This window comes from Peromyscus eremicus, chromosome 15 (genome assembly GCF_949786415.1).
Source record: "Peromyscus eremicus chromosome 15, PerEre_H2_v1, whole genome shotgun sequence".
Taxonomy (NCBI): Eukaryota; Metazoa; Chordata; class Mammalia; order Rodentia; family Cricetidae; genus Peromyscus; species Peromyscus eremicus.
This window is the reverse complement of record NC_081431.1, coordinates 31671952-31699837: the sequence shown is the minus strand read 5'-3', so window position 1 is coordinate 31699837 and position 27886 is coordinate 31671952. Positions and strand designations below refer to the sequence as shown.

The 27886-nt window shown below is 40.0% G+C and overlaps 1 protein-coding gene across 2 annotated transcripts; it reads right to left on the bottom strand.

Annotated features, from left to right (window-relative positions):
* Positions 1-391: 391 nt before the first annotated feature.
* LOC131925428 (flavin-containing monooxygenase 3) lies at positions 392-23616 on the bottom strand. 2 transcript variants are annotated; one of them, XM_059280747.1, is made up of 9 exons: positions 21802-23616; positions 20294-20431; positions 12610-12798; positions 11777-11939; positions 10940-11082; positions 7859-8058; positions 5486-5841; positions 1810-1882; positions 392-1116 (listed from the first exon to the last, which is right to left on the bottom strand). In XM_059280747.1, exons 2-9 carry the CDS (start codon positions 20423-20425, stop codon positions 774-776), a joined length of 1599 nt encoding a protein of 532 aa, XP_059136730.1. In that variant the 5' UTR covers positions 20426-20431; positions 21802-23616; the 3' UTR covers positions 392-773. The 2 variants fall into 2 exon arrangements, with proteins under 2 accessions (XP_059136730.1, XP_059136731.1); XM_059280748.1 differs by lacking the exon at positions 21802-23616 and having other exon boundaries at positions 20294-20670.
* Between the last annotated feature and the right edge of the window lie 4270 nt (positions 23617-27886).

Below are 27886 nucleotides of genomic sequence, written 5' to 3'. Positions count from 1 at the left end.
GCTGGACTCTACCTCTGGAAGTTTCCATCACTTCTCAGCAGTACATCTTGAGGTCCCCTAGAGAACCTTTACCATATTCAAGTCATGGCACCAAGAAAACCCAGTTTTAAAAACATCTTTTGTAGCAACTCAAAGGTGTATATTGCTTATTGTTGTGATTATTTATTTGCTCTATGCTGGAGAGTTTCTTTCCTTATTTGGCTGATTTTCTTATCAGTGAAGTGAGCTAATTTATGCTAACCTCCATTGTGGGTCAGATTTCTATATTGTGTTTCTTAGCTAGGGGGCAAGAAAGACTGCTTGGAGCATTAGTAATGAAATAAAATTAGAATGCAGTAGCCAAGCTCTCCCCCCAGGCTCACAAATAGTTTATAGAAGCAGCCCGAGAAGATTATGTTCTAAATGCTCTATTTTATTCACTGTTTGTATTTGAAGTACACCTTTCAAACATTGTTTAAAAGAGAAAAGGAACCACTTCCAATTGTTTCAAAAAAAATGATTCAAGTTGGACATAAAAACATACTTCTCCTTACAAAGTGTTAGTGAAACTTAAAGAGAACTGACTTACAACCTCTAAAAACTAGCATGATTCTGAAAGAGGCTTACTTAAAAGGCCAGAGCAAACACTGTCTTGCTTACTAATTACTGCCTTCATGTCCTGCCAAATGAACTTGAACAGGAAAGGTGGAGGTATGAGAATCTCAATTTTTAAATAGCAAAGTTCCTGCCTGGTTATTGTCAGTGACTACCCAACATTCTAGAGGGAATCCCAATCAGATGAGCACAAGGCAAACAGCTATGAGCAGAATAGGGACCGCAAGGAGCCTGAGCAAATCAAAGTATAAGCGAGGCTTCCGAACACCACTAACGACACGCGTCTTCATAGGCTTCAGTGACCGGTCCCACTGGGTTAGGATGGCATTCCTGGCTCCTGACCACTTCCCTGGACCTTCCAACCGGAACTGGTAGGGGCTGCAAGGGCCAAAGAACACTTCGATGGCCAACCTGGGATCCTTGAGAAACAGCTGTGGGATGTTGGGCTTTGCTCCAATAAAGGAGGCCAGTTCATCCATGTAAACAATGTAATCTGTCTGGATGGTCTCGCTGTTGCCAAACCTAGAGATGGAGAGGAGAGACTCCTGTGACACCCATGCTTCGCAGAAGCAAGAAGAGGGAAGGCAACTCATGTCTATCAGGAGCAGCTGTTCTCTTGTGTTATTGAGGGGAATATTTCATATCTCCTTTGGAAATAAATTCTCCAACTCTACAGAGCAGTGGAGAACTTTTGTGTCCCTGGGAGCAAATCGATAATTGTCTCTTGCTCAAGTGAAGTTATTTATTTGCAGCCCAGAGCTAATGAGTGACACTTCAGGAATGGAGTCTAGTTTTCTGGGTTAATTTTCATGCCGCTGAGTCAATTTTATTTAAAGCATCTACTTGAAGTATCATCTACCTTGTGAAAGATTTCTGGGCTAGAGAACAGGGTTACTTTGAGTTCATCACTTTTACATGTCTTTTCTGGGATGTACTGCAGAAGACAGGGCAAATGGGGACAAAATACAGGGAGGATCCTTAGTCTCACTCTGCACCTTGCGCTGAGTGGGACCCAATGCAACGGCAGGCGTGAAGATCTCCACTAATGATTCTTGGATGGAAGAATGTGGCACATAGCTTTTACTCTGTTAATTTCATGAAGGATCATTTAAGATGAAATCAGTTTCAAATATTGACAAATCCTGGTTTTCTTTGCAAATCCTAGATCTACGTTATTATATACCTACAATATAATCTACAATATAAAGCTCTTACCATTTGAGTTTTTTCCCCATTTTCTCATCAATATCATCCATCATGTCTTTTACAGAAGGCAAAATGCATGTTTCTGAAAAAGAAGAAAGGGCAAAAATGATTGTTTCATGAATCCAGTGTAGGCGTACCCCAGTATTTTTCATTCTCAGTGAATTATGAGTCATGTTATATTTTCACTTTTAAAAGTGTTTATTTTTTCTGTGCATGTGCACATGCATTCATGCCATGGCACAGGCGTGGGGGGTCACAGGACAACTTTATGGAGTCACTTCTCTCCTTTTACTAAGTTCCAAGAATCAAATCCAGGTCATCAGGCTTTGGAGGCAAGCACTTTTACCCACTGAGCCCTCTTACTGGTCCTATTTTCCTTTGACTTTTTGCTATTCAGCAAAACAAAGTCTTGAGCAAATTAGTAGGTGATGGTTTTCAGATTGATGAAGGATTCCCACTCTTCTCAGAACACTTGCCACAATAACAAAAGTCTAGTATGGAATTATCTTATTTTGGTTCTTAAAGATATCAGATGTTTAATATTAATTGAAGAGCTATATCATAAACTTTCAATCATATTTTAAAGAATATTTTCTATAAATTATAGTCTAATGCAGGTGAATTGTAATTATTTTTCAGAATTTTTTTTGTGTGTATGGAGTATGTGTGTGTATCTTTTTTGCACATGTCTGTATGTGTATTGTGTGTAAGATAGATAGATAGAGAGATAGAGAGATATGAGAGAGATATGAGAGAGAGAGAGGCACACAGAGACAGAGAAAGACAGAGACAGAAAAAGACAGAGACAGAGAGAATGAGCAGAGGTCAGAGGTCAATCTCAAGTGCCCTTTTCTACAGCTCTCTACGTTAGCTTTTGAGATATGGTCTGCTCTTGAACCTGAAGTTCACCAGCTGGCTAGACAAGCTAGCCAGCAAATCACAGGCACCCTCCTGCATCCACCCACTGCCCCCAGTACTAGGGTCCAGGCAGGCACTGACGTACCCAGAATTTTCACATGGGTGTTGGGGATCTGGACTCAGGCTGCCATGCCTTCGTGATAAGTACTTTATTTATGGAACCATCTCTCTGCTCTGATTTTTGTTTCAAGATTCAAGGAAAAAAATCCCCTTAGGGAATTCAGTCTTGCTTTGCCAGAGAAGGGGATTTCAGCAGATAAGGTAGAGTGCTGTGGGATGGTCTATATGTCAAATCTGTTGCTCTGATTGGTCAATAAATAAAACACTGATTGGCCAGTGGCCAGGCAGGAAGTATAGGCGGGACTAATATAGAGGAGAATTGAGAGAACAGGAAGGTGGGAGGAGACACTGCCAGCCGCCACCATGACAAGCATCATGTGAAGATGCCGGTAAGCCACAAGCCACGTGGCAAGGTGTAGATTTATAGAAATGAATTAATTTAAGATATAAGAACAGTTAGCAAGAAGCCTGTCATGGCCATACAGTTTGTAAGCAATATAAATCTCTGTGTTTACTTGGTCGGGTCTGAGCAGCTGTGGGACTGGCAGGTGACAGAGATTTGTCCTGACTGTGGGTCAGGCAGGAAAACTCTAGCTACAGTAGAGAACTTAGTAAACCCCCAATTCTCTTGGTGGAGAAACAAGAGATATTAAGAGTGACTGAGATGATGGACTGTCCAGATTCACCAAGGATACGGGGAGTGCCAGGTGACAAGATGCCATTTGAAGCTCCCTCAGGATTTTAGGCTCATATAAGCTAATATGGGTCTCTGAAACACAGACTAAAATATATTGTAGGATAATTTCTTTGGCAATGCTGGAATGACTTTTGAATGAGATTAGAATTTATCTCAAAAAAATGACTGCTCACCCTTTGCAGTGACTTGTTGAACTCACCATTCTTGCAGCCCTTACAGCATCATTGGACAGCTTTTGTCAACATGGCCTCATTATAGCCCCTGGGCTCTGTCTTATCCAGGTGCAGGTGAAGAGACTGGGAGGTGGGAAATGTGTTCATAAGCCAACTCACTCCTACCATCAGGTTGCTTGAAACTGGCTCTTCTGTCTTGGGGTTCTGATTTTTCTTTTCTGGGTGCTGGGAACCAAATCCAGGGCTTTGTGCTCACTAGACAAGTGCTTGTCACTAAACTCAATCCTCAGCCCTTAGCTGTAGCTCTGATTCTCTCAAACTAAGTTGTTTGTTCAATAGCCCATTTCTTGTAATCTAAGCATTTGCCTTTTTCATCAATTTCCTGTCAATTGCCCACTTTGCATTCCTCTTTCAAGATTATTCTTACAAGTTATTAATCTACTTATTTGTGTTGTGTCTGTGAATGCATACATACCCAGGTATCATGGTGTGTGTGTGTGTGTGTGTGTGTGTGTGTGTGTGTGTGTGTGTGTGTGGTGGTGGTCAGAGGACAACTCGTGGAAGTCAGTTTTATCCTTCTACCATGTGGGTCCCCAGAATGGAGCCCAGGTTTGTCAGCCTTGGCATCAATTACCCATGTCAACTGAGTCATCTCCTTCCCTGGTTCCCCTTTTTGTTTTACTTTCCTCCCTTATTTTCTTTTCTCAGAGTCAAAGTTACAACTCTTGTCCTCACAGAGAGTTAGTGATCTCCCTTTAAGTCCAGTCTCCCTGAGGTGCTGCTGCTTTGTCTGAGTTACTTAGGCCTCTGAGGCCACCTCCAATCTCTGCCTGAGCAGGTAGACACAAAGGAGACCTAAGGAGGTCACTGCTGAGTAGGACCATGCTGAAATGGGTAGCAGCCTGGTAGCCCAGGCTGTGCAGTGCCGTGTATACCCACTCTAAGCTTCAACAGGAAAGGGAGACTCTGTAAGCCCCAGCAAGTTAGAGTAGCACTAGAAGCTTTAGCTATGGCTTCGAAAGGAGCCCACTTTGCTAAAACTCCCCCACCGAGAAGTTTCATAACTTAAGGTTCAACTCACTTTGCTCAGTATGCTTTGACATCTCTGTTTTTTCTTTAATTATGGCTCTATGTATTTTCATGATCTGCGGCCGCTCACAGCTATACTTCATTCATTACTGTGACTCTGATCTTTCATCTGTCACTGTGACTCTGATCTCAGCTCTGCTGCCTTCCTTCCGTGCCTTACCCTAATCAAGTCTGTTGTTTCCGTTTCCTTTTGAAAATATGAATACTATGTACTCTCATATCTCAGAGATTAAACACCTTTCACATCTTGTACTTCCTGTCTCAAGTCAACCACTGCTTGTCCTTAACTAACACGCTGCGGAGAAGAAAATAGCACAGAAGAGCCGCTGCCTTTCCAGAGTCTGTGCTCTCCTTGGCTGTAGATATCTGAGGCTGGCTGGAGATTGGCCTGGAACTATCCTTCCCTATCACCCTTTCAAGTAATGTAATTCTATTCAGTTTGAAATCACACTTCAATAATGTTGTCATGCAGTTAGGACCGCGAACTCTTGGAGTTCTTGTCTATTGAATGATCTCAGGCAATTGTCAGCTCCCAAGAATCATAAGCAGCAAAAATCTCCTAATAATATCATACCATTTCATACGATAACCTAGTGCCACATGCTTCAAAGTGCTTATAGAGTACAGCACCAATGGAAATAGAGTTACAAATTCGCAACGCTGGATAGGTCTCTTAATTAGGATTATTACTTAGATTCTGAAAAGTACTCTCATTAGCATCCGTTGCTGAAATTTTTGGCCCACTTACCCTTTATTACTTTTGCAGCCCAGCGTGCCTGCAGATCAGTTGTGGGGATGGCAGCACCAAGGGACTGGACAAGGCCAATCACTGCCATGGTTGGTTTCTCCAGTTGAGGAGGGAAGATGCCTTTATACAAGGTGACCTCATTGTTTCTGCTTTTGATGATGGAGTCATCCAGGAAGGGGTAGGCATAACCATAGCCTGTTGCGAAGATGACACAGTCAATGTCCTCAAACACAGTCCCATCCTCAAAGACAGCGGAGGTCTCTGTGAACTCCTTCACGTTAGGCTTGATGGACACAGTACCGCACAGGATGCGGGCTGGGAGCTCATCATTGAACACAGGCTCTTTCCTGAGGGTTCTGTATGGACAGAAGAGACTGGTCATTGTAACAGTAACATGCCCTTCTTGTCTTAGTCTTTATACAAATTGTGAAGGAAGGAACACAACAATCAAAGAGTTTTCTCTAAGCTATGGAATATCACTAATGCATGTGAAGAACAAAACTTATATGAGGCCATGTAGGAAGTAGGAGAAGTTGCTATCATGCCTATGTCCAGAAAAGTTCTAATGTACCTGGTGTCTGAAGTCTTTCATTACTTCCTATTACCCATGAAACTGAGAAGATTCAGTCCTCTTGAATTCCCCATATCTCACTTTTCTCTTCTGGAATGACAATGTCATCTATCTTAGATCACAGGGAGATCTGAATAATACGAGGGATTTTGTAGGCTGTAGCACAGACAAAGCACTAACAGTGTTAACTTCTCTTCTTATTTTCCAAACTGGCCATGGTAAGACAGACTTGAAAGGGTGAAAGGACAGTATGAGAGGGCCACACCTGGGTTTTCATTCAGTGGTGAAATGTGAGCCACATGAAGTAATTACACCACTTAGGTCAAAGAAAATGCTCCTGGGAACTTAGAGAAAGCTAGAAGAAGGGGAGAATAGTTTGAAGCACTGGCCCCTGGGGATCTGAAAAGAGATCCTTATTTTTGATTAATAAAATCTCTATGCATACGGATTGTTCCGAAGTTGACAATGAACTTGAATAGCGTGGAAGGAAAGGGCTGTTTATGTATGGCCAAGACAGGAGAAGAAGCTGCAGGAGGAGAAACTGAGACAGTGAGATTAGGTGGAATTCTGGTTGGAAAAGTGGTAGATTCAACTGCACTTCCTACCTGCCAGTTGTAGTAAACTCAATGCCCTCAGTTGTTAAGCACCCTAGCCTCACTGAGACTGCATTTGCCAAGGCTGTCAGAATAAAGCTGAAGGGTCAGTTATTTTCTTGAACTTATTAGTAACTCTTGACTTAGTTAATTGCGTCTTCCCTCCTGAAACACTGTCTGTCTTCAAAGATCATTACTTTTTCTTAGTTCCTTTCCTAACATGACTATTTTCCCTCAGTGCTCCCTGCTGCTCTTTTCTTCCCCCACCTGATTGCTGAGCTCACCCCCCTTTTATCCTTCTGCATCTACACTCCTCCTTCAAGAGATGGCATAGAATTTAACTTAGAGTTTGAACCCAATTCAAGGACACTCTTGAAAATTGTCTTTATGGCATTTTCATCCCCCTAGCCTGCATTGTATTCTCTATAACACACAGCTTTCTACTAAACATTTATGGTATGTTTATGGCTACTAAGAGTGTACTCTAGTAGGACAGGATTCTGCTTGTTCTAGACCCTGATATATCCACAAACACTCGGGACCTGACACAGTAAATACTTCATTTGTATTTGCTGAGTTAATGAATTTGTAAGAAGTTTGGGATTTGTATGCAATGTTGAAAAAATGCCAGATTCATGTAGACCTGGTAGAGTGAGAGCATCCTTTGAAGGGGGTGAGAAAAGAGTACTCCACTTTGACATTAAGTGTGAAGTCACAAAGTTTTATAGATAAAAAACAAAGGACCTTGAATCAGCAGATGTGGGTTTATACTGAAGGTTGCTTCTACTTCCTGAATGTGGGACTTTGGTAACATTATTAATTCTATTGTACTTTAGTTTTCTTAGAAAAGCAGGAGAACAAACAGAGCCCTCTTCATAGTTGTGTGGGTGTATGTCATATGCCAGAGCCTAAAGGAGAGAATAGGTAAGACTCTGGTAATATATGAAGTGCTTAAAACAAGTTTATTTTTATTACTGTTGCTATGGGAACTAATTGCTTCAGTATTACCTAACTTTCTAGATGTACAAATCTGGTATGAAGGTTATGTGGAAATCATCCCCAATATTTGCGGTTCTTTATCCTTCGATGCAGGAGGTGTGATTACTTCATGAATATTTTTTTGATCTGTTTTGAGGTTACAACACACATCAAGGGTTGTTGACACTGAAGTAAATGTTAGCAGGCACATTGTGTTTCAGTCCACATTACCCATTTAAAGGCATCAAGCCATAGTTTTCGTGCTTGAATCTCGCATTCATCTGCCTCATGTACCACCAGTCAGAGATGGCTGTGGGTAAGTTGTTCTTGAGGAAAGTTTGAAATCGAGTGATCACCAGCATGTCCCAGGGGTAGCCATCATCCCAGACCCGGCTCATCACCCAAGATCCACTTCTGGAGCTGATGACGACCTTAAAAATACAAATGCTAAATGTAGTGCATATTGTACGATGCCCTCTACATCTCCCTGTGGGAATGGGCTTGTTACTCTTGCTCTTGGGTTTTTAGTTTTGTTCTTTGTTTTGTTGTTTTCTTTTACTGGGAGGAAATAGGAATCCCTCAGCTGCCAGACCTCCTAAAGATAATTGTTTTGACTAAAGAAATGAGCTCCACTCAGGTCTTATTTCCTTTCTGGGTTTTCTGAATTCACTGATTGGTCCATGTAGGACCCTCGTTTCAGCTTGGTTCATATCCATAAGCCCATCAAAGCTTAAGCATAAGGCAAAAAGAAGCTATCTTTCCTTCCTGGGAGACATTGACTCCAAGAGTACTTTTAGACAAGCTTCTTCCGCTCTAACCTACTTCTAAAAGTTGGCTACCCTATTGCTGCTGACAGGAACCAGCTTATTTTAGCGATGTCTTACTTAGCACAGGTGACCATCAGTATGAATTCCAATCATATTTTTCTGGGTGCTTATCCAACTACTGATAGCTACAGAGAAGCAGTTATGATCCCCAAATAGGCATTGGTGTAAAATAAGGCAAGCAAATTGTGATCAGGACACCATAGGCACAAATCCTGGCCCTCTTACCTCGATGTGACATAGGGAAGATTACTTTAACTTCACTGATCTTGTTTTCCTTCTTCTAAACCAGAAAGGAACATCATCTACCACTTCAGATTTTCATGAGGGTCAATTCAGCATGATAACCTGTGCCATATGGCTGACATAACCTCACATATAATGTGATCAGTAAATGTCCTTTCCTTCCTCTTCCGTTAATTCCTAACAGTAGGTCTTTAGGTTTCCTCTATTTATTTCTTCTTTTCCTTTTAAATTATGTAATGCCATTATGAAAGAAACTAGCTAGATAAGAAATGTACCTTGAGAGCTTCAGAAATTGGTTTTCTTCTCTGTAATTCATTCCATATGCAGACATAAATATCTTATCACCCTGGTTCATCCTATTGCTCTTAGTTCGAAAACCTTAAACGATATACTTTTACTTATGAATAATCCATGTTTTTTTCAGCTCTGCACTGAAGTCTTTGAGAAGATCACTCACTGGGACTCCAACCTTTCTTTCCTGTCTCAGTTCCTGTAGCTGCTCTGCTCTTGGAATCTGAAGCTCTGAATTTCATTTCTCTTGTTTTCTCCTGCTCCGATCTTAAGTTCCTCTGAGCTTTCTAAGAAGTTGCTGATATTTCTGTCTTCAATTATCTTTTTTCCCCAATGGGAAAAGTAAGATTCAATGACTCTTTACCTACAGTCGAAGGCACTCACTTATGCAGGAGCATTAAAGCACCTTGATGGATTATATCCGTTGTTGATATTAAGAACCTTTATTTCAGCAAGACGAGTCAGTAGTTGTCAAATACACAGAACTGATTCCTGTCTTCATGCTTTGCTATCATACCCCTGTCTAAGAACAGCTTCTGCCACCACTGCAACTATATATATTTATATATATATTTATATTTCTCTTTCAAAAATGGGCTCAGGACCATCTCTGTTGTGTTGCCACCGAGTCTGGAATCTTGTAGGCATTTAGTGTCACAATCATCCATTTATCTTTTATTCCAGTGTTAGCTCTTACACTGTTGTCATGCATTCTGCTTAGCTCTTGAGGTTGTCTATGTGTGCCATTGTGTGTGTGTGTGTGTGTGTGCTTTGACTAGATTTTATGACCTCTTAAGAAAGAAGGTCATGTGGCTCATTTCTTTGCGTGCCTCCTGCTTGTCAAGTGCAGTGTTTGGACAGAGGCATAGGAATAGATTTTTATGCCATTTGTCCTGACATGATCGTCATACATCTTGACAATAATATCATGGAGTAAAACTAGAAACATACTGGGATGCTCAGGGACCTTATCAGGAGTATAGACATCAGAAGGACTAACATCTAGAAATAAGATTCCTGCCTTTGGACTTCTGGAAAGGCATCCTTTAATGAATCTTTCAAAGTGAGGAGATGACATCTGTTTAAAGTCACACCCTAAGGGGATCTTCATCATTCCCCTCCATCCTCCTTTCAGTCTCCCTTTACACCCTTCTTTCCCAGACCCACTGAGATGCAGCCAAGAGGCCTTTTGTCAGTTTTTGAGACACCAAGTTTCTCACTTCAAGACACTCTACCTGGAGACCTCTTCTGATACTGTGCTTTTCTCAACTGGTTCTCTGCGTGTGTCATCATCTCTAGGGGTCTTTCCCTCCACGTGGGGAGCAGGTCACCCCTACTAATCACATAGATCCTGGGCTTTGTTTTTCTTGCTAGCACTTTCTGCAATCATAGTTTACACATTAGAGCATTTACTTAGTTAATATCTTGGAGTTCAAGAGTGAGGGTTATGTTTGTTCAGTTCAACATTCTTTCTCCAATACCTAGGCAAGTGCCCAGAACAAGAAATAACCAGAGATTGAATGCATGCATGGATGGGTGAATATGCAGCTCTCTGTCAATATTGACCAAATCAGGTTTTAACTCGGTCACATTCTCATTTCTAAATTGGTTTGGTTTTTATCTGTTTTATTGATGAGGAGACCAGAAACCCAGAAGTATAGAACAACTTATCTAGGTGTCTTAGTCATAGCTTTAACCTGAAGTCAACTAGTTTTAGAGGAAGTGATTACACACACACGAGGTATCAAATGTCTCAAGAAGCTTGTTGGGTAGGAAACATCACTAATGATACCTATAAAGCGATTTCAAATCCCACTTGTTACCTAGGAAGCTGAGGTATGTGAAATATCCCTTGGTTTTCACATGCCATCCCATTCCATAATGGTTTGCAAAGGATAATAACCATTTCTGTTCCTTTCAGATTGTCTGGGGAATGTGGGGGATACGGTACCTGTTGAGCTGTGTGGCTGAGTTCTGCAGCAATGTCACAGCCTGAGTTTCCCAGGCCAATCACCAGGGCTCGTTTTCCCTTCCACATCCCTGGTTCTTTATAGTCCCTGCTGTGGAAGCATTTGCCTTTAAAACGGTTCAGTCCTGAGTGAAAGGTGAGAAATACATGAATCAATTTGATTTCCATTAAAAGAAAACAATAAAATAAAATATTTAGTGGTCACCAAATAAGAAAATTTAATAGTCTTAATAAATTATATATAACAGAAACGTATTTTAATCTGCCCGTTTGTAGTTTAATTAAAAAGACGTTAATGCAGTTTGGGGATGGCTTGAGTCTATTCCCCAGAGGTACATGTGCTGCCAGCTCGGTCCCCACTGCAGTGGTACTGAGGTGTGGATATAAACCTTCAAGAGGTGGTGGCAACTGGGAAGTAAGTTGGTCTTTGAGGACACCACCCTTGGAAAGGAGGATGGAGCGAGCATAGTTACATAGAGCAGTAACTTTTTAGTTCTAAAAAGAGCAAGCCTGCCTGTTGAATCCCTCCAGCCACCCCTCTCACTTTGTAATCCTCAGTTGCTGGACAGGGCTAATTCTTTTTCTTTACCATGCTGTGATGCAACTTGGGCAGGGTGGGGGGGATGTCCTTGCTAGAAGGCTAGCACCAGTCTGTTTAGACTTGCCAGTGCCTGTAATTATGGGCCAAATCTCTTTTCTCTACAATGTCTTAATCCCCAGGTATTCTGTTACTTGCATGAGAAAGTAGACTAAAATAGACATCACTAAGATGTTTATTTTCAACAGATGTGTAGGTGGCTTCCTCAATTTCAGTCTTACCTGGAAAGGAGTCTTTTGGTAGATGGGGGTACACATGATGCCCAGAACAAATCATTACAGCATCAAAGACAGCTGTTTCTTTTTTACCGTTCTTTTCAGTGGTAACTTCCCATTTGCCAGTAGTTGAGAAATCAGGACATTTATTTATACTGGTTACAAATGTCTAAGGAATGCAGAGAGAAAGCCTTCTTTAATATGCTAATAGTAGATTGGTCTTAATAAAATCATTTAATTAGTAAGGATTTTGAATTCTTAAGGAATTCAAAAGTCCCTCAGAAGAAATAAAAACATTACATTGTGTATGTATGTATATAGGTCTCTCTCTCTCCATATATATATATATATATGTGTGTGTGTGTGTGTGTGTGTGTGTGTGTGTGTGTGTGTGTGTTCTTCTTTGGCTTGTTTTTAAATATTTTTCATTGTTTACTGCAAATGGTTACATTTATGGTCTCACAAAAGTATGGCTTTCTATGCTTTCCACAAAAAGTCTAACTAATATCTAATTCTAAATGTTTAGTATTTTTTTTTCATTAAACTTCTTTTGGACACAGGGATTATTTAGAAAGTAAATTTACAAACCCATGGATATTGTGTATCTGTTTTTTTGTTACTGGTTTCTAAGTTGTTGCCATTTTGATGTTAGAACTATATGTGATATAGTTGCATATTTCTGACAGATTCATGAGAGAAAAATAGTGTTCACAAATCTACAATTAGAGAAAGCAAACTGTTAAAAATATTGATGAAAGAAAGGGACCCTGGGGAAAGATGGGAACAGAGCCACTGCCACGGACTTCCTGATTGCTCTGTCTGACACTGCGTGGCCTTACCTCAAATTGTATGTATTTTAGAAGGTTCTTTTCTTTGGCAAATGAAACGATGTATTCTTGGAGCTTGCTGTTATGCATAAAGTTGGGGAAGTCATCAGGATAGGGGAAGTCTGGAAAGCACATCATTTCTTTGGAAGAGTTGGTGAAGACTGATTGGTAAATGCTAGCCCTGCCCTCTTCTGTATGGTCCTGTGAATGAAATTTCCAGATGGGGGAAGATTGGTATGTGAGTATACAGTTCTTGTTTATATTCAGTTCCAAGTCATTATAGTAAGTTGAACTGGCCTTTACCCACTAGTGAATCTGATAAGATGACAAGTAAATATGAACTTCCCCTAAATAATTTACCAACGTGATTTAGAATGGGGAAGCACATACTTAATCTATTTTCTTTTCTAAGGGAAACAATTTCTTTGTTTCCTTTTAGAAGTGCACAACTAGAATTTTTATTTATATAACATATGGTGATGGCTGTTTTCATAGCTCAACTCCACAGGATTTCACTGTGTCACCAACTCATGAACATGAGCAACTAGCAGTCAATTTGATTTGCAAAAACAGTGATAGGCGATTGGCGCTATCTATAAGATTTGTAAATGTGAGCATTTTAAATCCTAATCTCTCAAAATTAAATGTAAGATTCGTATTGCTTATTCTGAACCAAGCATATTGAATTTATGAACATTGCCTGCCCACTGAACATTTATGTAGGTAGTAGAGTTTCAACTTTTAGAAATATAGAAATGTTTGCATTGGTAATATTGTTTAAATTTAATTAATTAATTTATTTTACATCCTGATCACAATTTCCTCTCCCTCCTCTCCTCTCATTCTCTTCTCCCTTCCCTCTGCTCACCCTTAATCACATCCTCTTCTGTTTCTGTTCAGAAAGGGACAGGCCTCCCATGGATATCAACAAAGCATGGCATGTCAAGTTGTGGTAAGACTAAGCACTTCCCCTTGTATTAAGGCTGGGCAAGGTGATCCAGTAAGAGGAATAGGTTCCCAAGAGCCAGTCAAAGCATTAGGGACAACTGCTGCTCCCATTGTTAGGAGTCCCACAAGTAGACCAAGCTACACCATTGTCATATATATTTAGAGGGCTTAGGTCACCTATATATTTATATATTTAGGGCTTGGTTCAGACTGTGAATTCTTATGAGCCAGGTTAGTTGTTTCTATGGGTTTTATTGTGATGTCCTTGACCCCTCTGGCTCCTACAATCCTTCCCCCTCTCTTCAGCAGGGTTCCCTATATAATGGGAAAGTTACAGAATTGTGCTAAAAATTCTAAAGGAGGTACTAAGTGATGATGAAAGAAGAAAGGAACATTGAAGAAAAAAAGACTTGGCAAAGAGCAGATCAGGACATTGTGTTCTGGTTCTCATCTGTAGCCATACACTGGTAAACTCACACAAAGACACACATGCATGCATGCATGCACACATGCCCAGCAGCAGCACCACCACCACCAACAAAACAGCCCCAACCAACCAACCAACCAACCAACCAAACAACCAACCAACCAAACAAACAAACAAAATATCACAGCAATCCAGACTTAGATTCAACTACTGTAGACTTTGTTTTAGTTGGCCTGGAGTTTCAAATGTCTTTCAAGTAACAGTGTAGAATAAAACTGGTAGAGGGTAATGACCACCAAAGTAGATCCTATGCAGGAGTACACCTTAGAACCTGTTTGTTGCAGCTGGTGTCTCAATGTATGTGTGAGGTGAACTAAAGACACTAAATGAAAAATATATATGCTTGTTTATGGGTGGTGTACACCTGTGTGTCCATGTGCAAATGTGTCCCCTATCCTCTGTATGTGTGTGTAGGTCAACCTCAGGTGTATGTTCCTTAAGAGCCATCCACTCACTGATAAGGCTAGGCTGGCTTGTAAGAAAGCTTTAGGAATCCTTCTGCCTCTGCCTCACAGTGTTCGGATTACAAACCTGGGTGCTGAGGCTTGAACTCAGATGCTCACACTTGCAAAATAAGCACTTTACTGAATGAGCTAGATCCTCAGCCCAAGGCATTAAATTGAAAGAAAAAATACTGTAAAGACCATGCTAAAAGAGCTGAAACTTTGCTTGGATCTCTAAAACCACCAAGGTATGTTGTGAGTGCTCTATAGGTCTAGATGAAATATCTGTCTTTCTCAGCACCTCCATAAACAAGAAATCAGTAAGCTATCTGGATTGGACCTTAAGCTTTGTGATGAAAGATTAAATTGCAGATCTCTATGGATGGCTGTGAGTTTGTAGAGAAACATGTAGATCATTAGAAAGTTCTCAATAGGTCTCATGTAACTCAAAGCTGATGGGTGCCCGGGTTATGACCTTTTAGTAAACATTGGAATATTAGGTCATGCCAATCACTATCACTAGCATGACTGAAGTTTGTTTATTGTCAAGGGACAAATTAGCTGTTTTGTTTGTTTCAAAAAGGAATGTGACTTTGAAATGGGACCCGAGTTTTCTGCTGTTCATGTGACTCATGCACATGGGTAGTCTGCATGAGATTTTTGAGGCGCTGAAGGGATTTGTAGCTTCCAGTGAATTCAGAAAGCTTGATAGAAATGATATTGCTAGGTAAGAGGGAAAAAATAAAGGATATATTAATTCACATAGAGCCTCTCAACCTGCAAATTCCAAATCTGAAATGTTTTAAGCACCAGCATGGTAGCACAAGTAAAAGAATCCAGCTGTAGGTGGGACATCTGTATAGACCCCTCTCTTCAAGGCTCAGGGAATGTTGTAGAAGAAAGGGTAGAAAGAACATCAGGGGATGGAGAAGGGTGTTGTGAAAAGATGCCCTCTGGACAGGACATGACTGTTGCACACATGCTGCTGTTGAACTCACAGCAAGTGTTGTTGCCTGCGTGGGACCTGCACAAGGTCAAGCCAGTTAAAAATTCAAACATGGACTGGATCTGCCTGGACTGAGTCTACCAGGTTGATCTCAGTCCTCAGGGGAGGCTTTGCCCTGAAGGAGGTGGGAATAGGGGATAGGCTGGGAGGAAGGGGAGGGGGGCAGGAGGGGGGAGAACAAAGGAATCTGTGGCTGATATGTAGAACTGAATTGTATTGTAAAATAAAATAAATTTAAATTTAAAAAAATTCAAACATGGATTGGGGAAGGGGCTTCTGCAGTCCCACTCCAAGGTGAGGAACTATTGGCAGTTAATGGCTGCTGGGAGGAAGAAGGAACTCTTTCTTTCCTTCTTCCTCTCTCTCTCTCTCTCTCTCTCTCTCTCTCTCTCTCTCTCTCTCTCTCTCCTTCCCTCCCTCCCTCCCTCTCTTTCTCTTTCCTTCTTTCTTTTTGTTCTCAACCCATCCCGACTTCATTCCCCCCCTCCACTCTTCCCAGTAACCTCCCCACTCCTCTCAGATCTACTCCTCCTCTGTTTCCTTCAGAAAAGGTCTTCCAGGTCTATCAACTGAATGCAGCAAACAAGATACACTAAGTCTAGGCACAAATCCTCATATCAAGGCTAGGTGAGGCAACCCAGTAGGAAGAAAAGGGTCCCAAGAGCAGAAAAAAGGGTCAGAGATACTCCTATTCCCACTGTTAGGAGCCCCACAGAAATACCAAGCTAACAACCATAACATGTATGTAGAGGATCTAGTGCAGACCCATGCAGGCTAGAATTACCTTTCTTATCGGATTTGGCTACTGGTAGATTACTCAAGCCCCTGTGGATGACCCACACCCATGAGCAGATAGGCAGCACTAACTGAACTCACACACACACACACACACACACACACACACACACACACACAGAATGAAGTTGAGAAGGCAATGTGTCGGGGAATGGGGAAGGGGGAATTGGAGTGAGGAATTGGGGGTGGATATGAGGCACATATGATCAAGATACACTGAATACATGCATACAATTTTCAAATTATAAATAAAAATTAATAAAATGGTTGTGTATAGAAAAAGAGCCTTTATTAAACTTCTTGTAAATCAATGCAACTTACGAATTAATTGTTTGGGGGAGGGCTGTTGGGGAACAGAAATTTTAGCTAAAACTGTGGCCTGGTCAAAGCAGTTTATCTACTCTGTGGGTCAGCAGTGAGAGGGCAGTACATCACTCTGGCTTTGAATCAGGGATGGAATAAGAACCCATCTGCTGATAGGCTACTTGGGATAAATGGATAGTTAGTGATAAAACATCAAATGAACTTTAAAATGTGTCCTATACTGCCCTTTGCAGCTGTCTCATTAGTTTTTATCTTCTAAATTGCTTTTTTTTTAATCCCTTCTCCTGCCCTCTCCTGCCTTCTCCTCTCCCCTCTCCTGCCCTTTCCTGCCCTCCTCTTGACCCTATGTATTCTAGGCTGGCCTGAAACTTGCTGTGTATCTGAGAACCGTCTTGAGCTTCCAGATCCTCTTGCTTCCACCTCCTGAGTGCTGAGATTAGAGGTGAGAGCCACTATGCCCGGTTTTGTGGTGCTGGGAATTCAACCTAAGGCTTCTGAATGAACTCTGAATTGTATTAATTTGTAAACTCTACCACTTACCCACATTCCCAGCATCTCATTTTTGACAATATTATTGCTATTACTTAGTGTGCTGTTTTGCTTTCATTGTTAGTAAATAGCAAGCTTACATAAATACTAAAGAAGTGTTTTAAAATAAATTTCTTTAAAAACAAGTAACATTACACAGACTAAGTAGGTTCTATTTAGCAATGTGTATAGCAACAATTAGTAGAAAAGCCAAGACTTGTTAATGAGTACACAATGTATAAAAAATTAGTATTTGTATTAGTAATGCAAAATGTGTTGGAGGAAACAGGAATGGAGAGATTTTATGTGTGATTTAAGTTGTTTAATTTAAAGTAGATATAACTACTTTCTGCCTGTGTTAATAAATTGAGTGTTTTGTGTTCTAAAATAAGCATTTTAATTGTATATAGTCATTGTAAATAGATGGTATTGTCCTCCATAAAGGCACGTTGTCAGGAGTATGTTTCTCCAGAGAGCACAGTGCCCTCCCATACTCCCAACATTACTACTTTAATTGTATTACCTTGTAGGCTATCATATAAAAATCATATACATGTAGGCATTGCATAGTGCTTAAACCAGAGTATTTAGAAATTATATCTTTTCAATCATTAAAAATATGCTGACTAACCCAGAATAATTGTGCATATTTTGAGCCACAATATTTCAATAAATAGGTACAATACGTGTTGATCAGATTAAGGAAACGAGTTTTCTACCCCTTGTCATCACGTTGTGTTTGGAGTGCTAGGGTGACTCTTTTATTCAAAAACCACATAATTGGTTACTGGAAACTATAATATAGAGCATATTACTTCAATCTACTTGTTTGTGTGTGACTGCTAGCTAAACTCCCAGTGTCTGCTTCATCTCTCTCCTTTCCCAGCCTTTAGTATTTGCTACTACACATTCAATTATTTAAGAACACATTTTGTTAATTTAACACAATGACTTCCATTTTCAACTGTTTTGCTGAAAATAATGGGATGGTATTCTTTTTAAGGTCAAGCACTATTCCATTCAGACTATGTGCCACACTTACTTCATCCATTCACCTATCATATCTTGTGCTGCTGGGGCCATATCCATTTTCTCTTTGCCTGTATTAATGTCTTGAAATGCTTCCCCTGTTTTCTTCTAGTAATTATGTAGTTCTGGATCTTACATTCACGTTTTTAAAACCATTTTTGCTTTATTTTTATGTGCATGAGAGGTATAGGGGGTCAAGTTTAATAATCCATTTGTGAATTTCCTCTTTTTCCAGTACCATTTACCAAAGAGCTTATCATTTCTTTTTCTAGTAAGATTAAAGAGGAAGAGATTGTAAAAAGGAATCCCATTCACAACTGGTACAGAACTACAAAGGAGATGGACATAGTGGTGCACATTTCTAATCCCAGCATTTGAGAGACAGAGACAGGTGGATCTCTGTGCATTTGAGTCCATCCTGGTCTACAGAGTGAGTTTCCAGATACCTAGGGCCAGGGCTATGCAGAGACCCTATTTCAAACAAACAAACAAACAAACAAGGAACAAAACAATGACAACAACAACAAAGCAACAATCCCCCCTCTCAAAACAAAACAAAACAAAAATACAACTACAAAGGAATAAGTTTAACCAGGGAAGTAAAAGACTTTTCAATGAAAATTGTAAAACTCTGATGAAAGAAATTAAGGAAGACCTCACCAAATGGAGATAACTCTGATGTTCATAGATGGGAAGAATTGATGTTACTATGTACGTACTACCCTAGTTATTTACAGATTCAATGCAGATTATTATTCAATCTATCAACATACCAATGATGTTCTTCACAAAACTAGTGAAAAATGTCCTGGAATCCCTCTGGAAGGACAGAAGACTCCAAATAGATACAATTGACTTGAACCAAGCCAAACCAAAGCAGTACTAAAGAAACAAACCAAAACCAAAAGCTGGAAGTAATCACATTACCTGACTCTGAAATATACCACAAAGCTACAGAAACCAAAACAGCATGATAGTGGCATAAAAACAGACACCTAGACCAGTGGAACAGTATATAGAGCATAGAAATAACCTAATACATTTGTAGCTAATTGATTCTTGACCAAATCTACCTGAGAAATTGAAATTTGTGGTCTAAATCACTAACATGACCTTTTGTATCCTCACATTTGAAACATTTATGCTGCGAGATGTCATTCTGTATGCTGTGAATAAGCGTTACTCTGATGGGTTGATAAATAAAATGCTGATTGGCCAGTAGTCAGGCAGGAAGTATAAGCAGAACAAGCAGAGAGGTGAATTCTGGGAAGAGGAAGGCTGAGTCAGGAGTCACCAGCCAGACACAGAGGAAGCAAGATGACAAGGCAGAATTGAGAAAAGGTACCAAGCCATGTGGCTAAACATAGATAAGAATTATGGGTTAATTTAAGTGCAAGAACTAGTCAGTAATAAGCCTGAGCTAATGGCCAAGCAGTTAAAATTAATATAAGCTTATGAGTGATTGATTATTTTATAAGCAGGCCACAGGACTGCAGGGTCCTGGTGGGATCGGAGAAACTTTCCCACTACACATTATTTATTTTGTGTGACAAATGTATACATGTTCAAGAGCATGCTGAGGCCAGAAGTTGGAGTCTTCCTCAATCCCTTTCCTCCTTTTTTGAGGTACAGTCTCTCACTGAGCATGAGCTCACTGATTTGGCTAGACTGACTGTCTGGTAGCCATATGTATGGGTATAGCTTTGCCTCACTATATGGGATCATAGGTGTACACCACTGCACCCTGACTTTTATGTATTTTCTGGGGATCCAAACTCAGATCCTCATGCTTGTGGGGCCAAACACTTTACTCACTGAGCCATCTCCAAGACCTACCTGTTGGATTTTAAACAAGGAAGACATGTATTTATATTATATACAAGTACCTAGTATTTGACTATGGATTTTTAATCTCCAAGTGACTCTTACTTGTGATTTATCAGAGGCGAATTCTGTAAATAAACAAACTCTCTAAGGTAACTGGTTTTCTGCTAAATTGAAAGGAGGTTATTTCTGACCTACTTCCTCTCTTGTGTTTTGTGGGATCCAATCCTGCTAGGAGTCACAACTGTCACCTAGGCAGGCCTGGAGTCTCCTCCTCCACTTCCCTGCCTGTTGCACAGATGCCACACTCACTGAGAATTTCCACAGGCCTCCAACATCATCGCTCCTCTCGAAGCAGGTGGGCTCCAGCCCCTCCTCCAAACAGCTCCGGATGGAGGCCAGGCCACTGACTCCAGCTCCGACGATAGCCACTCTCCTCTTCATGGGTTCCTGTGGAGTGAGGCAGAGATCAGTTCCAGCAGCGTTTCTGAGACCTTACTTTGGTGTTTGTTTTTGGTTTAATGGGAAATTTTGTTTTGGCGTGCATGAAAACCTATCCAAAGTACTTCAGAACTTCTGTTAGTCATCAAAGTGCTTTCTGGTTCTTGGCAAGTAAGCAGCTAAAGAAAGTCACCTTGAGACTTGTGATCTTTGGTAACCTCACATTTTAAAAGTTGGTTTAACTTTTAAACAAGTTTGTGTGTGTGTGTGTGTGTGTGTGTGTGTGTGTGTGTGTGCGCACGCACGCGCACACGTGAGTGTTGCGAGAGAGGATGGCACATCCACACATGCACAAGCATGTGAAAGCAAAATGTATTAAGCATTTTCTTTTCAGTCAGCTCCCCAAATTAAGAGATTCACAACTAAGCTACATAAACATTCACCCACACCACACATTCACAGCTATGTTATAGACACACAAAGCTCCACAAAAATGTTTATATGTGAATAAAGCAAACCAAGATCTATGTGTAGATGTATGATGGTCTCTTTGTGTGAGAGGGTTGGTTTCATGACCATCTGCAGATGCTCAGATTCCTTCAATAAACGGCCTAGGATTTTGGTTTAACCTATGGAATCCTCCTGTATCCTTCAATTCATCTCTGGATTACTTGTAATTTATGATATTACCAATTCATTGGAAATACTTGTTTTGCTATATCACTTAAATAATATCAAGAAGAAAAAAAAACCATGTGTGTATTCAATACAGATGCAACCCTCATAAGCCTAACCACATCATTGGTTTGTAGGTACTTGAATCTTTATATATGAAACACACAGATATACATACACTTATACACATACATACTTACACATACATACATGCATACACACATATACATATAACATACATGTATGCCTATGTCTGTTTTACTTGACATAAGACTGGGAACACCTACATCTCAATATGTCAGATAGTCTGTCCTTTTCCTTCCTCAACAAAAGTCACCATTGCCTTCAAACAATATCTTCCCATTATTATCCATTCTCAACTCCATTCTCTTCCAAGAAAATCACACTTCCTAATCTTTTCCTATCCTTAGATTCTACCTCTATTTCTCTATTTTTCTTTTTGAGTAAAAGTCCATAATGCTGCAAACAAACAAAATACTTAGATGATGAGAATCCTATTTTAGGACACCCAGGAAAAATAAAACCAGGCAACTTCCTGAATGGCATGCCATATTCATTCTAGCCACAGTGAAAGAAGAACCACCCAACTCCATTCACCCACCAGACCCTCCTCCTCACTCCTTTTCCATTCACCTCCCAGACTCCCCTACCCCTTGCCCATTGCAACAGCTTTCTTTTTCTACCTTTTCCTTGTCTTCCTTTCTTCTGTGTGTTTAAGCCCCGAGTCTTCTGGGGAGTCTGAAAGAGAAAATGCTGGGCACCTGATGGTAAGTTGGGGAGTGTGTTATTGGAATAGGGAGGAGCTTCTCTTAAAGGGATAATCCTTGATCCTGTAGCAAGTGAGTACACACCCCAGCTCCTGTGATGTGTGGGTCTCTGGGGCCACCTTTCTGGTCACTCAGACCTGCTTTCCTGTTAGCAACCTCCAGTTTCACCCCTAGGTCCTTGCCTGGGAGGCAGCAATTTTTCCAAGTTGCTATGGTTCTCGATTCTGTTTCCTTATGTATAATTCCAAAGTTTACCTTACTTTCCTTATTTGTAGGTCTTTTGAGGTAGCCTGTGATAACCTTCCAAACTCTATGGAAAATTAATCATAATTGGATTGGAGATAGACCAGCAGTGAAGATAGCTTTTCTATGATATGAAAAAAAAATCCTTGACATACTCGTAGCAAGTAGGTCAGACCTGGTCATGGGCTTTAGAAAAATTATATTATTCAAGTGAATCTTGCTGAGGGCCTTGTGGGTCTTCTGTGAGACCTTCCTCAGCAGATTTAAAGTCAGAGCTTGCAATTGTATTTAAAGGAATTCCACAGGGAAGAGTTTGGAAGTGAATGCGTCTCTTGCCATTGCACTTTACCCTCCTCATGGGCCTCCAGTGTGAGAAGTGTCCACTGTACTCTATCTGCTCAGAAGGGATGAGACTTTCAGTCAAGCAAAGACATGAGAGGAGACTATGCCCATTCTTCAAGACCTTCACTACGCTATCATCTCCACCAGTCAAGCTCTCTGCCTACTTACAGACATAGGTCTCAGCATCTGAAACTGCCTGCCACTTGGTCAAAGTGGGATAGGGACATATGGTCAGAGCCATGGGAAAGTGTTCTACATAAGGGGCCAAGAAGTCAACAGAGTCAACAGAGTCAAACTCAGCTCTTCAGAAAGCAGTGAAGATAAGCTTGCACTTAAAAGCATTTATGAAACTCAGGCACCTAACTTCAACGGAAGCCTTTTTAAAAAGTAATTTTACAAGCTTTATTTTCTGTGAGTAATCTAATGCATATATCTTTAGTTGTCGTTTCTATTCAAATATTTATATTTCTGCAAAATTGAGACTTAATTTGTTGAATATGTACTTTCTAAAAGAGCCATTGCAGTGTGAGTATGTTCACAAAATGCCTCACAGTCTAGAACAGGAGGAAATAACTATACTTTAAGCAGTAAACTTGTACAGTAACTGGCCTGAGTGGAAAAACAGACATACAGGCAGTGTTAGGTCATGTTTAAAAGTAACTGAATGTAGAATAATGAGCAGTTGTTAACATACTTGATTTTTAAAGAAAGCATTTGCTTCCAAAAGGAGATTAATTAGGTAGAGATTCACACATCTTATCGGTTGAAATGGCTTGTCTAAATATATTTAAATAGCTTTGTCTGAATTGCACAATGCACTGTGCCTGTGACTTTGGAATGCTAGCTGTGTCACATCATTCTGCTTATTTTTCCTACCAAGTGATGCCAAATGCTGTGCTGTTATGTGGTTGATGGCGACACAGTGTCTTTCTCTAAGACAACTTGGTTTACGTTCATGCAATAACAGGTGACGCTGATGCTCTAGAGAGAATGACGGGAAGGTAGCTGGCTCATCTCTTGGATTCTCCTGCAGGTCACAAGTGCTGCTGATACCAGTGTTCACACTACTAGAAACAATTGTCAAGTTGGCCTATGTTGATAGATCAAGAAGGTCATGTCTCCAATCCTGTCAATCTCTCTATACCTCCTAAGAGCACAGACTCCTTTTCCTTCAAACTTTATTGAGACATAACAAGTTAGAGTTGCACATCATTAAACTTTATTGGTGCACACATGCATGCGTGTGTGTGTGTGTGTGTGTATGTGTGTGTGTCTGTGTCTGTGTACATGTATGGGTATAAAGGGGACAACTTTGGATGTCAGAAACACTATCTATCTCTTTTTAAGAAAGGCTCTCTCAGTGGTTTGGAGCTCACGGAATAGACTATGCTGTGGCCAGCAAGTCCTAAACATCTTTCTGTCTCCATTTCTCACACATTTTGACCTGCCTAGATTGTTTTTACACAAGTTCTAGATATTCAAACTCAGGTCCTTATGCTTACAAGGCAAGCATGTTACCGTACTCTTATGTTTTAAATTTTATACTTATTCATATTTATCAGGGAGTTTTATAATTCCACATTGTTTCTGAGCTTTTTGTTTCAACTGGAAAGTTTTCCCTGCATTTTTAAAAATAAGATAGGCCTAAGAATAAGATCTCTCAGGTTTTTCTGGCATTGAAAATGTCTTTACCTGTCTTTTATTTCTTTGGACAGTTGTGATACTTTTAGTTTAGATTTTTCCTTTCTGGCAGTTCTTCTTTGAAAAGTGCCATCCTGCAGTCCCTGCTGATAAATCCCCTGAAATCCTTGTGTTGGTGTCATTGCATATAATGAGTCTCTTTTATGTTGACGTTTTTGAAACCATGTGTCTGTCTTTGACAAATGCTTACTGATAGAGAAATGAATAAATTACTTAATTCCCAGAAGATAGTCTGTGGGTACTAAAAAGCTATAATGTAGCTATTACAGTTGTAATAGATGGTTTAGAGAAATCCTATGTCACACGGAAAGCAGATACAACATGTACAAAGGCTATTACATTTTAACTAGAAAAATGTATAGTTATTTAAAAATTCTTTTCAATATGAATGCAAGACATATAGGCACACTCACACAATCTAAAATAAACTTATATTAAAGAGAAAAATATGGCTGCATGTATACACTAAGTTGTTAATATCCTTTACTCTGTTGAGCAGGGGGTCCATGTATGAGTCTAGATGAAAGAGCCAAGATGAAACAACAGTCCGATAAACCAACAGCATCAAACATGAACAAAATACTTTCACTGCGTAAAATAAAACAAAATGTTCTAGAACTTAGATGATAAGACTACGCATTTATTCTGGAGCTAACAAGACAGTGCAAACTTGAACACGTGTCTCAGACAAGGTCTGGCTGTGATTCACTGTGATTTTTGATCACTGAGTTCACTGTTGAGCAATACCGAGTTGAGAGCTGGCTCCAACCACAGGCCTGTGGGCTTCTGTCACCCGCTGTCCTTTGCCACCGGGCAAGGCTACTTGTCCTCACATTGCAAATGTTACCCCATGATCAAGACCCATAAGGGAACTTGCAACTCTGAGTTCCCACCTAAAGCTTTCATAATTGTTTCTGAGGTGACAGAGATGGATGTCATCAGGATAGCACCCATCATCAGAGCCTTCCTTAGCAAGAGCTCTGTGGCATGAGAAAAATTTTAATGTGATTTAGGAGATTTCTTGTCTTGGTTGGGGCTTGGCAGTAGGGGCCAAGATAAACTACTGGGTTCCATTCCATTTCCCAGACTACATGAGCTGGAACTGGTATTAAGAGCAGGGACCTAGTTCAGAGTTCAGCCCAGAGCACTTGGCTGCTTTATTCCTACATTCTACATGTGGGATCTGACAGTGAAGCCAGGGACATTCCTTAAGGCTAACAGGAAGCAGAGCCAGAGTCCTTTCAGCTAATGTTAGCTTGAGAGTCACAACAGACAATTAAAAAATATCCTTTACTTTAAATCACATCATTGTAGATACCTAGATATCACTAGATACCTTGGGCAGGACAATTTTTCATTCTATTGGCCTGTTCTTGGGATTTCTGGATATTTATCTCTCTTGGAATGTTGTTGCTGATAAATGCTAATTATGCCTGCCAGGCATTACAAAAACAAAACAAAACAACCCTGTGCCTACTGATTGCCAGCTATTCCAATAAAGAAGTTTCAGTATCTCTGTGAACCACTTATAGGTCAACTATGTTCTTACGTTTAGACAAAAACAAACCAAAAAAACAAAAACATGAAGGACCTTAACTGATTTATTCAAATTGTGGCTTACTAGTTCAACATATATTTCAAGAACATGTGTTATGTATCAAACACTGAACACGACTTATAAGATAGAGCATAGAGTTTGGCCAATAAGACAGACATAAACAGTTGTTATCACTATAACGTGTGCACACAATTGTACATGCACACACACATTTTAATATATTAATTTAGTAAATAATTGTCTATACTGTACCAGGTAATGTTCTAAGAATCACTCACACCTTCCAAGTACACATAGGTAATGTTCTAAGAATCACTCACACCTTCCAAGTATACATAGGTAATGTTCTAAGGATCACTCACTCCTTCCAAGTACACATATTCAAGGGCTATCCACATTGTTTTCCCATTCTACTCTTAATTATCTGACAACAATACTTTATATTTAAAACACAAGGCTGAGATATTAGTCCATTCACTATCTCTCTCAACCCAAGGATGCCATCCAAAGGAGGAGATATATCGCTTATTGACATATAAGTAGTTTAAAAACTCTTTAGACAGGCTAGCATTTAAAAGATAAAATAGTTTGACATTACCTTTAAATGTTCAGAGTTCATAAAAATGCTGCATGTTAGAATAAAAATGCTGTGCTGTTATTGTGTGGCCTTCACTACTGATTAAACAAGTTGATTTGAAGAACAGAGTGCGATGGTTTATGTAAGTCCTGGTACATTGTACACTTGTGAACTGGACTTTCTGGCTTGGCTTCTGAAGGTACTGGAAGATATTCAACTGTTATTTGATCTTTTCCTTTGAGACCAAAAATCACTGTGTTTAAGCACGTAACTCAGTTTCTTCTGATGCTGGAATTGAAGCTGTGATGTTATTTCTAGCTTGCAGTCAAATGTTTTCATTCCTGGATCTTACTTAGGTTTGAGAATGGTCCTTACTTACTTGATGAAAGGACTTATTTTACAGTCAATAGTCAGAAACCTAGTTCTACAGAAGAGACACATTTCTACTTGGGGAAGGTCACTTCAATTTAAGAAACTTCAATCAGTACCACTGTTCTGTTTCTCTTTCATTCTCTTGTTGAGATGAATGACTACAGCATCTTAACTCAGGTGATAACCAAGCTTGGGAAACGACTGTAACAGAGCATATTGTTTCTCATCAGAGGCTTCATATCCCAACTTGACAATAAATGTCAGGCCTTGACTAAAGAATGAGATGGGTGAGCAAAATATCTGAAATTTATGATGGAAACTGGAAGCTAACATAAAACCATCTTGTTAGTTTTATGTGCAGGCACCACAGCAATGGATTTTCTATAAACTCCATATATGAACAAAACTTCCAGTAACTTGCTTAGTCCTAAAAGTGGCAGGCATGTGAGCCAGGGTGAGGCTCAAGGTATGCATGAGTGTTGTCTTATGACACTGAAGCAATGGAACAGAGAACAGTGCAGAGGATAAAAGGAAGAAAAAGTCAGAAAACTTAAGGGAAATCACTTATTGCCGGACAGATCTGGTTTGAAACTCAGTTTAATCTTTTCTTTTTCTTTTCTTTCCTTTAAAAAATGATTTGCTTTGGTTTTTGGTTTTTCAAGACAGAGTTTCCCTGTATAGCCCTGGCTGTCCTGGAACTTAATTAGTAGGCTAGGCTGGCCTTGAACTCAGAGATCTACCTGTCTCTGCCTCCCAAGCTCTGGGATTAAAGGCGTGTACCATCACTGACAGGCTTGAAAGGGTTTTTGAGGTTTGAATGTTTTCTTTATTAGACTTTATTTAAACTTTTATTTTTAAAAATTAGTATGTAGAACATTAGTTATCATTATGACATTTTATTTTTTCAAAGGTTTTAGTTTTGAGTATGTGCATGTGTATTGTGTGTGGGTTTGTATCTGTGGGTACAGTGCCTGTGAGATCATGAATCAGGTTAGATCCCTGGATCTGGAGTTGGGCAGTTGTGAGCTGCCCAGTGTAGGTGCTGGGAACTTATTTGGGTCCTTTGTGAGAGCAAGAGATGTTCTTAACCACTGCACCATCTCTCCAGCCCATTGTTGTATTTTCAAACAAAATGTGTTTTAGTAAATTATTCTCCTCCCTCCTTACTATCTATCTTCTATTAGGCTGATCTTGTATTCTTGGGTTCA

Coding starts and splice junctions, on each gene's coding strand:
- LOC131925428 (XM_059280747.1), bottom strand. CDS start 20,425: ATGAAGAGGAGAGTGGCTATCGTCGGAGCTGGAGTCAGTGGCCTGGCC. Junction 11,940..12,609: donor TAAAATACATACAATTTGAG/GTAAGGCCACGC, acceptor TGCATTCCTTAG/ACATTTGTAACCAGTATAAA. Junction 1,883..5,485: donor GGCTGCAAAAGTAATAAAGG/GTAAGTGGGCCA, acceptor CTTCTTTTTCAG/AAACATGCATTTTGCCTTCT.